This window comes from Manis javanica, chromosome 1 (genome assembly GCF_040802235.1).
Source record: "Manis javanica isolate MJ-LG chromosome 1, MJ_LKY, whole genome shotgun sequence".
NCBI lineage: Eukaryota > Metazoa > Chordata > Mammalia > Pholidota > Manidae > Manis > Manis javanica.
This window is the reverse complement of record NC_133156.1, coordinates 77,474,484-77,485,939: the sequence shown is the minus strand read 5'-3', so window position 1 is coordinate 77,485,939 and position 11,456 is coordinate 77,474,484. Positions and strand designations below refer to the sequence as shown.

Here is an 11,456-nt window from a genome sequence, read left to right as displayed (position 1 = left end):
ACTTAAAAAAAAAAAAAAAAAAGAGGAGGAGGCACCCCCTTCGTATTCTTCTTATCGTTATTTTATACATATACGATTTTTTTTGGAGGGAGGGTGTTGGTTCCCGGCTGAAGAGCACTTATTTAAAATACTAAAAAAAGAACATTTTTGGGCGATCTCCAGGGTTTTTTTAACTAGCTCTGTGTGTTATAGCAGAAGAATCAGAAGAAGGAGCAAGAAAGAGGAAAAGAAGAGGATTATTTATTCGACCTACTTTGGATGTCTTTCTCGTTTTTTGTTGTTGTTTTTTTTTTTTTTTTGCAAGTCTTTTTCTTCTGATTTTTATTTTTTCTATTTCGCTGTGAATTCGTCGCCGGCGTGAATTATCTCGTATTTTTCTCTCCTTCCTTCACCTCCCGAAAGAAGAAGGCAGCGAGAGCCCGGCGCCACCGGCACAACAAAAAGAGCAAAGTGTGTGACTCTCCTCGCCGGCCGCCTCCCGCTCTCCGGCGCTGCCTTCCTGAATGGCTGGCTGCGTCCGGCCCTGGACCTGGCCCCCCGACACCAGCGCGCCCTGATCGCCGCCAGCAGCCTCGCCCCGCGCCCTGCTCGGCTTACCGCGCTCCCCTCAATCCCGAGCCCAGCTAGGGCTCCCGCCGGGACAGCGGCGGCGGCGCGGGCGGCCCCGATCCGGGCTCGCGCTTCGGCAGCGGCCCCGACTCCGGCCCGGACTCCGGCTCGGGCCCCGGCTCCTCCAGCGCCGCTCGCCGCTCTAGCTGAGGCGGAGGCTCCAGCGGCGCGGGCAGCCGCGACCTCCTCCGCCGCCGCCGCCGCCGCCCTAGCCGGCTTCCTATGTCTGCTCAGTCGGCGCGCAGCGCGTAGCCTGAGCGGCCGGCGGGCAGGCGGGCGCCCGGCGCGGGTGAGCGAGTGTGTGTGCGAGTGTGTGTGTGCGCGGGGGTGCGGGCGAGGCGGAGGGCGAGTGTGTGCGCGCGCCGTGGCCCATGCCCGCCGCCCCCGGCGCTGCGCCCCGCGCCGCTCCCGGCTGCCGCCTGTGCCATTTCTGATTTTGCAACTTGGGGAAGAAGAAAAAAGCGAGAGAAGGGAGCTTGCTCGATTGGGGGGGGGTGGGGAGGGGGGGAAGGAGAGCGTGGCCCCCCCAGGATCGGAGCGCGGGGGGAGCGGGCGAGGGGAGCAGGGGTGTTGGGGGGGGAGCCTGAGAGCCTGGGGGGGCTGCAAAAAGAGAGAAAGAAAACAGCAGGAACCACAACAAAACGCCAGCAGGGCGGGCGGGCGCGCAGCAGCAGCGGGGCGGCCGAGGCAGTAGCGGCGGCAGCGGCGGCGGCGGCGGCGGCAGCGGCCGGTGCCCGGCTCGGGTTCGGCTCCCGCGACCCCGGGGCGCCCGGCGGGCCCCCCTTCCCCTCCCCCTCCCCCCTTCCCCTTCCCCTTCCCCTCCCAGCGCGCCCGCGCGCCCCGCGGCCCTCGGCGTGCAGCTCGGCTCCCCCCAGCGCTCCCCGGGCCCAAAGATATGGCAATGGTAGTTAGCAGCTGGCGAGATCCGCAGGACGACGTGGCCGGGGGCAACCCCGGCGGCCCCAATCCCGCAGCGCAGGCGGCCCGCGGCGGCGGCGGCGGCGCCGGCGAGCAGCAGCAGCAGGCGGGCTCTGGCGCGCCGCACACGCCGCAGACCCCGGGCCAGCCCGGAGCGCCCGCCACCCCCGGCACGGCAGGGGACAAGGGCCAGGGCCCGCCCGGCTCGGGCCAGAGCCAGCAGCACATCGAGTGCGTAGTGTGCGGGGACAAGTCAAGCGGCAAGCACTACGGCCAATTCACCTGCGAGGGCTGCAAAAGTTTCTTCAAGAGGAGCGTCCGCAGGAACTTAACTTACACATGCCGTGCCAACAGGAACTGTCCCATCGACCAGCACCACCGCAACCAGTGCCAATACTGCCGCCTCAAGAAGTGCCTCAAAGTGGGCATGAGGCGGGAAGGTGAATATTTCTTCTCTGCTACTCTCCCTGAGCTTCGCCCGCTTCCCCGGCCCTCTCTCTTTTCTCTCGCGGGTGTGGCTGCTGTACCGTGCTGGGGCTCTTGCGGTCCCGGCCCGTTCCAGTTTCCCCTGTCCCCGCTGCCTTCCTCCCCCGGCGTCCCCCACAGACACACCAAGCTCGCTGCCGCTGCCTCCCCCTCCCGGCCTGCGCTCCTCTCCCGGCTCTTCCACCCCGCCCGCTGCTTGCTCAGGATTGTGTCCCTGGGATCGTGAGCTGTGACTTAAAATCCCTTTTCCCTCTGTCTTGGATGTGCTTGGTGTGTGTCTCTTTCCTGCGTGTGCGTGAGGATGCTTGGGGTTGAACTGGCATGAACTTGGGAAGGGGTGCTTATCTTCCCCAGAAAACTCTGTTTCTGGTTTGTTTTTCATTCCACTTTCCCCTCCACCTCTTCATACTCTTTATTTAAAATGGGGAGGGCTGGGACTAGAGTACCCTGAACCATAGATTCATTGCTGTATCATCCTTTTGGAAGCTTAGCTTGAAAAAGGAGTGAGATTTATTGCACTTGTAGGTCTAATTAAGGGGGAAGGGGGGCTTCTGGCCTGTTCACTGGTTCCCTCTCTTCTTCACGGAGCTGGGGCCGCCTCCTCCAGAGCTGTGGCCTTGTTTTCACCCCTATACTTTGAAAGGAAAGTTTGTGACTGAACCGTGCTTTCATAGTTGTGCCATTTTAAACGCATGATAGTCGTTTTATTTCTTCATCAAACTCCACCCTCTGCTTAAATACTGCATACAAATTACAATTTACAACGGCATTTACCGATCCTTCTGATTTGGCTATAATGCATAGACTGCAGCTGGCATGAGCTTCCACATCATTTAATCCCTGTGTTGTATGGGTTTGGTTTCTTTTAACACAACTTTTGATGTTGTATTTAGATATGCTCCATGTTCATGTGTCAAGAGATGCAGCACTTTTCTTATAAATATATTTAGCCGTTTACAGTTAAAGTTTATCTTCTGACGATCATTAAAGATGTCTTATAGTCAAATTAGCAAACCAGACAATTTTGCACAATGCAGATTACTCCTTCTTGTAATTGACTTTAAAATTATATTTTATATACCACAAGAAAAGAAATTGAATTCCTTCAGATCTCAAGGAACAGGCGAATATGACGAGTTCATTTCTAGCTCCAGGGAGATTTTGTAAGCATCTGAAAAAAAAGAAAACTTTGAATTGTGTTCTCATTTAATTGAAAAATAACTGCCAAGTTCAAAACTATAATTAGAAAAAAGTATTTTAGCCTATTTTGTTTCAAGAGCCTAAATTGCATTGAAGTTTGCATTAAAAATAGGGTCAAAGCAAACTTAAGAAAATAGTGCACAATCTGAAATAAGACAGCTACATGGACGTGGACATATCTATATTAATTTGTTGGGGGGAGAGTTCAGTAGCCCTAACTTTTCCTAAAGTTGTCTTTGTTTACATGGCAATTTAAAACGCTGGCACTGTTGAAGTAAAACATACACATTAAAAAAAAACTTTGGTCAGCTTTAAGAACTCAAAGCATGCTTACGTTTTGCATTCAGATGGTTAATGAATCCAGTGTTTTTGCAGTTGCAAGCTCGTGCATTCACTGGGCAAAAGCTGGCTGCAGGTTGCAGTGGCACCGCGCAAGACAGACATTAATTATATTTCCCACTTTTTTCAATAATGTTTGGCTACTGTAAGTTCAACTTTTTTCTTGAAATCTTTCAATTTTCTGTTGCTTTTAAGAGAAGTTTGTGTGGGGCGATGGGGAGGAGGGAATAGGGGAGGGGTGCAGGATACTTGCTTTCTATTCAGAAGTTGTAAGTGGTTATGTAACTTGTATCTATTTTAAGGATAATTCTATAGCATTTTTAGAGAATATGGAAACATTTTAAGCAAAAAAACTGCTTGCTTGCAGATGAAGAGGCAGCTAGGCATTTGCCTAGAACCACAACCTTTCTCTGGTTTGCTTGTGGTGTGTGTGTGTGTGTTTTACCCTGATTTGTTCATTTTGGAGGGGTGAGTGGAGTATCCTTAACTTGTGTGTTACTCCTCGGTGGTGGAGGGGTTGGGTGGCACTTTCTTTGCCATGCCAGGCTGGGGACCCTGAAGGCAGGCCTAGTTCTGGCAGGGCTACGGTGGCCAGGGTTGCAGGCGATAGCTGGGCATACCGAGCAGCGGAGCTGGAGAGCCTCACTCCAGATTTCTTCCCGGTGTGGGCTGTGCATGAGAGCGAGCGCGAGAAAAGATGCGCCGAGCGCGAGTGGCTGCAGGAAGAACCTTCGCATTGTGTCGGGTGCGCTGCGGCGCGACGATGTTCGCAAGCCCCCTGGATGCACATTGCCTCTTTTCTCTCTTTCTTTTTGTCAGCGGTTCAGCGAGGAAGAATGCCTCCAACCCAACCCAATCCAGGCCAGTACGCACTCACCAACGGGGACCCCCTCAACGGCCACTGCTACCTGTCCGGCTACATCTCGCTGCTGCTGCGCGCGGAGCCCTACCCCACGTCGCGCTACGGCAGCCAATGCATGCAGCCCAACAACATCATGGGCATCGAGAACATCTGTGAGCTGGCCGCGCGCCTGCTCTTCAGCGCCGTCGAGTGGGCCCGCAACATCCCCTTCTTCCCGGATCTGCAGATCACCGACCAGGTGTCCCTGCTACGCCTCACCTGGAGCGAGCTGTTCGTGCTCAACGCGGCCCAGTGCTCCATGCCACTGCACGTGGCGCCGCTGCTGGCAGCTGCCGGCCTGCACGCCTCGCCTATGTCCGCCGACCGCGTCGTGGCCTTCATGGACCACATCCGCATCTTCCAGGAACAGGTGGAGAAGCTCAAGGCGCTGCACGTCGACTCGGCCGAGTACAGCTGCCTCAAAGCCATCGTGCTGTTCACATCAGGTGAGCCTGCGGTGTTGGGAGGTCAGGCCGCGCATGGGCAACCGCAGGCCCCGCTGCGCCGCGGCTGGGCCTCCTGCGCTGCGTCGCTGCGTCCGGCGAGGCTTGGGCCTGGCCGGGACCTGCAGCCCCTGGGTCAGGATGCGGCTGGCGGTGCCGCTGCCATCTTGGGCGCGCGGCGGTGCGGGAGCCGAGGCAGCAGGCGGCCGGGCCCAGCGGCCTGGACCTCCTCGCGGGGCCGCGGCGGCGGGTGTGTGTGTGTGTGTGTGTGTGTGTGTGTGTGTGTGTGTGTGTGTGTGTGTGTGTGTGTGTGTGTGTGTGTGTGTGTGTGTGTGTGTGTGTGTGTGTGTGTGTGTGTGTGTGTGTGTGTGTGTGTGTGTGTGTGGTAGGGGGGCGGGGAGGCGGTGCCGTGGATCCGTCTGGCTGCGCGTGTGTGCGGTGTGTATGTGTGTGCGAAGTGCGTGTGCGTGTGTGCGCGCCACAGCTCAGCTTTTCTGGGGGAGGAGAGGAAAGGAAGAGAACGTGGGAATGCGGCTTTCTCTGTGTGGCACGGTCCCTGGATGAGTTTGCCGACACGGGGAGACAGAGAGGTGGAAAGAGAGCAATACGCTCAAATAAATCATAAATAATCCCGCTTTATTGCTGCCTGATTTTCCCTTATCGGAAACCATTCATGTTTGCAGTTGCTGAGGTTATTGAGGCTCATAAAAAAGAGGATTCGATCTAAACAAGAAAGATAAAAAACAAAAGCAATACTGTAGAACCCGCAAGTATGGGAGGGTATTCCCACCCTGGAGATAAATCTCATAGCCATGCAAAACACATGAACACTGGAAATTTAACAGAGTGCCTTAAAAATATCAAATTAAATGTAGGCGGTGGTAACATGCATGTTAACAATTTCTCTTGTGATAGATGGTTCAAATTAACTTCCAGGAAAGTGCTTTAACGTTGCCTTTGAAGGCTCTGGTCTGAGCCTCTGAGAACACTACCCGCCTTTTATTATTGTAACCTGCAAGAGGGAAACATATAAACACCCAGGACAGCAGGTAATGGGGGGAAATATAAACAAAGCCAGAAAGGACGCTGGTGGGGAACAGAGGAGCTCAGACTGGCTCTTAGGCCTTGCCCACTGTGAGTAGGGTTAGCTGCAGTTTTACCACCATTATTGGCACTATTGTTTTTAATTCCTCCATTCAGAGAATAAATAAACCATCTTAATAAATCTATCCTAGAGCCAGGACCTCCAAAGGCCAAATTAAAACCATTCTTGGGCAAAAATGGCAAAACCCCTTTCCCAAGGCCTTGTTGAACAGTAAGCAGTGGTATAATCTATCAATATTTCTTGGCTTTCATGGGTGAAAAATCGTATTTACATTGTATTAAAATGACTCTTAAATTTGCACAATATTGTAACGTAGCAAATGTAGTATTAATATCGATCTGAGCAGCAGATAATTTATTTAGACAAGAACATCTCATTTGTATGCAGGGTGGCCAGAGCCGTGGACTTGGACTGCCCCCCTTTTACTTTCAGTGCAAATGCAGGTCTGCTAGTGGGAGAGGGAGTTATTCTTTGCAAGAGGATAAAGTGCGAACCTTAAAACAAATGGAAGATTTATTGAATAGCCTCCTCGGTGTTTGAATGCATTTTATCTTAATAAGTCTTCTTGATGGAAACGTGTTTTTCAAAAGTGACAAAGAGCCTGGGAAGCAGCGACCAGGCTGCTTTAGCTCTGGCAGGCCTGGGGCCTGGCTGGCTCTCCGCTAACTGGCTCTTTAGCCAAATTAATCAGGAAGCAAGCCAGTGTCAGGAAAGCTGAGGTTTTAAAATCTCATCCAGTGAGGTGTCTTGAAGCAGAAATGTGACCTGGAACTCGACAGAGGTCTTATCAAGAAAGGTCACCCTCTCTCTTCCTTGTCCCCTCTTTAGGTTCTTTGAACCCCCTTAATTTTTCTGGTTTCATGTCCTTTCCCAGAGAGAGAGGCGAAGACTGTAGACTGTAGGGAAGATTGTGGAATTTGTGCTTTTCTTTCAACTTCCCATCCTAAAACACCCCTATGAAAAGTGTTCCTTTAAAAGAAAAAGTTTTCCCAAGGAAGTTTCTCGAATCAAGTCTTCAAGGTGGAAGAGAGGCCTGGGAGTGAACAAGGACTTTATTTTGTTAGAAAATTGCAAGCAGAATATCTGAGAATGGAAATAGGGCTGTCAGTAGTAATTCACCCCCCTCCTCCATACAACACATTTCCACTTTTGACTAAACTTGTTTTGATTGCTAGCCAGGAGGGAATTCATGGGAAGCCTTCTCAAAGTCATCCAACTTTTAAGCAGACTTTGAATGATGGAAAAGACAGTTTTAGACATATTGTCCAATGAAGTTTGCTCTGGCTAAGTATGTGAAGCTAGTACGGGAGTTCCCTGTGGTGGTTGTTACATTTGGCCTCTGGATGGTATGTTTAATCCTTAATATTCTGGACAGCATCCAAGGAAGGACTAGGTCATGACCTGAACTTACTTTAAAAAAATTTTTCATTAATTCATACACCTAAATATTCCCTTAAATAAATGAGACCTTCTCTGAAAGGAGCCATCTAGTCAACATAAATACAATAAATCCATTTTCAGCACAATAATAACTTTGATTTCTAGTTAAGGCAGCTGATTACATCTATATTTCCTGAACACTAAACTCTTCTGAATGCACAACATGAAATACATTCTCTGCACTACAGAGCCTAAGCGGGGAGGGCCTGAGCAGTAATGGTTATTTATTTACATAATTTCTTTTCCATATACTGTAGAAGAAATATTGAGGGTTCCAACACTGACACTACCATATAAAAAGTAAGACATGGACTTTGCACATTCTGCGTCCTTGTCTTATCTGGGATATAATTCCTGGAGTGTAAATGTGTACTGCATTATACCCCCTGCTCACCTAGCTTTGTTATCACAACCACCCGATTGATCTGAGAGCTCACACTGGCTGTCCACAGTTGGAGGAATCCTGTTGCAGGAACACCCAGAGTGGGAATGTCTATTGAGAGTGGAAAGCCAGGCCTGAACTAGGGCTTCTGCTGGAGGGAGGCCACAGGGCTGGCCAGGCTGGCACCTGGAAGCCAGGACCACATACAGGCATCCTGCCTTCAAAGAAGAAAAGAAGTCGAAGCAGCCAGGCACGTCTTTCCTGGTTTCTCTCCCTTGGAGTGCCCTAGCTGGGAGAAGGATAGTAACCTTGAAGTTCAGGGCCCTAATTGTAAATATCAGATAAAAATTTTACAGACCTGAGGGGATACCATATGGATCTTTAAAAAATCTTCTGGGGCATCATTGGGTCCTTTTCATATTGCATTGTCTGAGGCTAAAAGGGATCCCATGACATAATGGGTAGGTAATGCATGAAAGCAAGATATATGTAAATATGAGTCTGCATGATGGCCATTTAGTGGGGCCAGGTTAGCAAGCAGGGCCAAGAGCAGACCTCAAGGTGTGAGGGGACTAAACAGTGGGGCCCCACAGTGCTTCTGTCTTCAACCTGAGAGCCATAAAATCTCACTGGATTCACAAGTCAGGCCAGTACGGACGCACCCAAGCAGCTGGCTGGAGTAATTAGACATCTAAGAGGAACCCAGTCTGGATCGGGGGTCAAAGGAGACCGCCTCAGAAGTTCTTGAATTATCACTAGTTCTATTTGTATTTTTGCTCAAGGCCAAAGCCTTGTAGAGGAAGGTATTAGAATGCTTTATAAATCCCAGTTCTTGAAATGTAAAGACATAAAGCTCAGAAACTCAGCAGACACAGAAGTTTGTCTTTGAATCATTTGCCGTGACTTCTCAGGGTCACACCTGCCCATTCACAAATGTATAATGTCCTTTCTGGGGCATTGCCATGCATGAATTTCTTCCTATTAGCAAACTATCTGTCTATTAGCAAACTCTGCCTTTCATCTCTAGTCAGCCTCCTGACTGGCTAAACACTCTTCTGTGATCTTCCTGCTTTTAAAATATTTATTATTAATATAAGAAACAACACAGGTGTTTGAAGTAGGAGAGGAAAATCTTTACTTCATTCCTGTGATTTCACCTTCCCCTCTATTTACTTGTCTCTGGTTAGTTGATAAAGTATAAACTGCTGTCTCAAAATATATTTTGGAGACCGAGAAGATCCTTGGTTGATGTGAGATAGAGGTTTTGAGATGCTGTCATTGTGCATTGGTGTCTTTTTCTCCCTTGGTCCTGCCACAGAAAGCGCATCTCCCCAATCTCCCCCTCCACTGCCCACCTCCCAGTTCTGAAGCAGCAGCCCAGCTTTGTGTCTGATCACTGGAGATGTCTCCTTTCTGCAGCCTGGAGTAACTGAGCCATATTCCTCCTGATTATTGTACAGCTTACAGAGATGTGACCAATTTTCAATTACTTGATCTAAAGCACAGATAGAAGTGTATACCCTCACCAAGGATTTGCCGCAGAGCTCTTGCTTGCATAGATAGTGGATCTCAAATTTTATATGGCTAAAGCAAGGGCTTGATCTGATTCCAAGCACTACCAGCCCATGATATTTTACCCCCTCCCATGTATTTGTTCACTACACAATCTAGGTTCTTCTTAAGGTTTCTAGTAGGGGTCATTTGGGTTTGAGAGGGCGATTTCAAGAAACCTGTAAGAACTGCCACCAGGCTACATATTTCTTCAGGGCTCCTGAACACCCCAAAACCAGGGGCAAAGGAGCAAAAGTCCCCCCTTTAATGAGCACAGTGGAAAGATGCTCCCCTGCAGACGGAGGATAGGTTGTTATGCAGAGCAAACATGGCTTCAGCATCGTACATTATTTAATCCAAAGGTGAAAGAGGAAAAACAAAGGGACTAGAGAGGTTGCTACCTCTGCATGTGTGCAATTCTCTCTCCAGGTCTTCTTGGCTTGGTGGGGGCTTGATTTATTTTTATTTGCACTGGGGGTTGGGAGGAGGGAATGATAGAAGCTTGGGGAGGCACGGAGGGGAGGATTTCTTTTTTTTTTTTCCTCCTATTTTTTTCTTTTATCCTTAAAAAAAGAATTTAATGGCTTGTTGTTTGGGCCATTGCTGCTCACTGACCTAACCGTGTGCCCCCTCCCCTTGTCTCTCCTTCCTGTGGCCGCTCGGGCAGATGCCTGTGGCCTGTCGGATGCCGCCCACATCGAGAGCCTGCAGGAGAAATCGCAGTGCGCGCTGGAGGAGTATGTGAGGAGCCAGTACCCTAACCAGCCCAGCCGCTTTGGCAAACTCCTACTGCGGCTGCCCTCGCTGCGCACCGTGTCCTCCTCGGTCATAGAGCAGCTCTTCTTCGTCCGCTTGGTAGGTAAAACCCCCATCGAAACTCTCATCCGCGATATGTTACTGTCTGGGAGCAGCTTCAACTGGCCTTACATGTCCATCCAGTGCTCCTAGACCTTGGGCACTTCCCACCTGTCCCCCCAACCCCATCCCCTAGAGACTCAGAGGACCAGCAGGGGCTATGGACTCCAAAACTTCCGGAACACCAGGCGCTGATGCAGGGTGTGGCAGCTGGGCAGGCCAGGCAATGGGGAGGAGGGCCAGGGGGACAAGAGCAGCCCACCCTGCAGATGCAACGCGAGCTGCAAACAAGGAGAAAAAGAGACTTTTTTAGGATCAGATCTGTGAACACGTTGGAGGAAAAAAAAAAAAAGGACCCTTGCGTCTGGTGAGAAAAAGAAAAAAATATTTGGAAGAGAGGACCATGAGACTTTTAATAAAACTAAAGGAGACTAATGGACCTTCCAGGATTTATTGTGGACGGATGTGGATATATTCTGTACAGAAAATAACACACATGGAAGTGGACTGAATTCTATGTAGAAACACCCCCCCAAACATTGTTATTCATTTTGTAAAATACTAGTCTTTATTTTCATTTTTTGTAAAATTTAAACATCGTATGCACATAAAAAAGGAAACAAGAATTAGGGGAAAATAACATTTTCCAAATAATTATTAAAAAAATTGTCCTGTGTCTATGTATCTATATCTGTTTTGTATTTTTTTCTGGTTCCAAACCAGATTTCCTGTGATTCTATACTAATAATTTTTGATATAACCCTTTGCTTCTTATAATGAGTGCGATATATGTTGTCAAGGCTGTTCTTCAAGAATTAAAATTGAAGTGAAAATTTAAACAAAAAAATAAAAGAATTTAGCAAAATCCATGTGTCCAGTTGCTTGACAGATGCCATCAGTGCAAAAGAGCCCTCCAATTAATTTCTACTCCAATTATTATTAGAATGGAAGGTTGAGAGGAAACTTTTAAGGACTGTTAGCAAGTTGTCTAGCTTTATTTCCTGAAACCAAGCCACTGCCTGCTTCGGTAGGCCAGGGAAGGAAGGGCGCCCGTGGTTGCTGGTAGCAGCTGTTGTGATCTGGTGGATAGTGGATGCCCTAAATGTTGAAAGCTGGCGCAGGCAAGGTCATGGGGTGGGGATGGGCTGCGTCTCTGGGTACAGCCTACTTCAGTGACTGCAGGTGGGAGCTTGCCTGGCTGGAGAGGCTGTGGAGAGGCATGGAGCG

The 11,456-nt window shown here is 49.7% G+C and overlaps 1 protein-coding gene across 2 annotated transcripts; it reads left to right on the top strand.

Annotated features, from left to right (window-relative positions):
- Positions 1–1,399: 1,399 nt before the first annotated feature.
- On the top strand, positions 1,400–10,905 carry NR2F1 (nuclear receptor subfamily 2 group F member 1). 2 transcript variants are annotated; one of them, XM_017651796.3, is made up of 3 exons: positions 1,400–1,967; positions 4,372–4,899; positions 10,042–10,905. In XM_017651796.3, exons 1-3 carry the CDS (start codon positions 1,505–1,507, stop codon positions 10,320–10,322), a joined length of 1,272 nt encoding a protein of 423 aa, XP_017507285.2. In that variant the 5' UTR covers positions 1,400–1,504; the 3' UTR covers positions 10,323–10,905. The 2 variants fall into 2 exon arrangements, with proteins under 2 accessions (XP_017507285.2, XP_036867892.1); XM_037011997.2 differs by lacking the exon at positions 1,400–1,967 and adding an exon at positions 3,181–3,697.
- Positions 10,906–11,456: the final 551 nt, after the last annotated feature.

Coding starts and splice junctions, on each gene's coding strand:
- NR2F1 (XM_017651796.3), top strand. CDS start 1,505: ATGGCAATGGTAGTTAGCAGCTGGCGAGATCCGCAGGACGACGTGGCC. Junction 1,968..4,371: donor AGTGGGCATGAGGCGGGAAG/GTGAATATTTCT, acceptor TCTTTTTGTCAG/CGGTTCAGCGAGGAAGAATG. Junction 4,900..10,041: donor CATCGTGCTGTTCACATCAG/GTGAGCCTGCGG, acceptor CCGCTCGGGCAG/ATGCCTGTGGCCTGTCGGAT.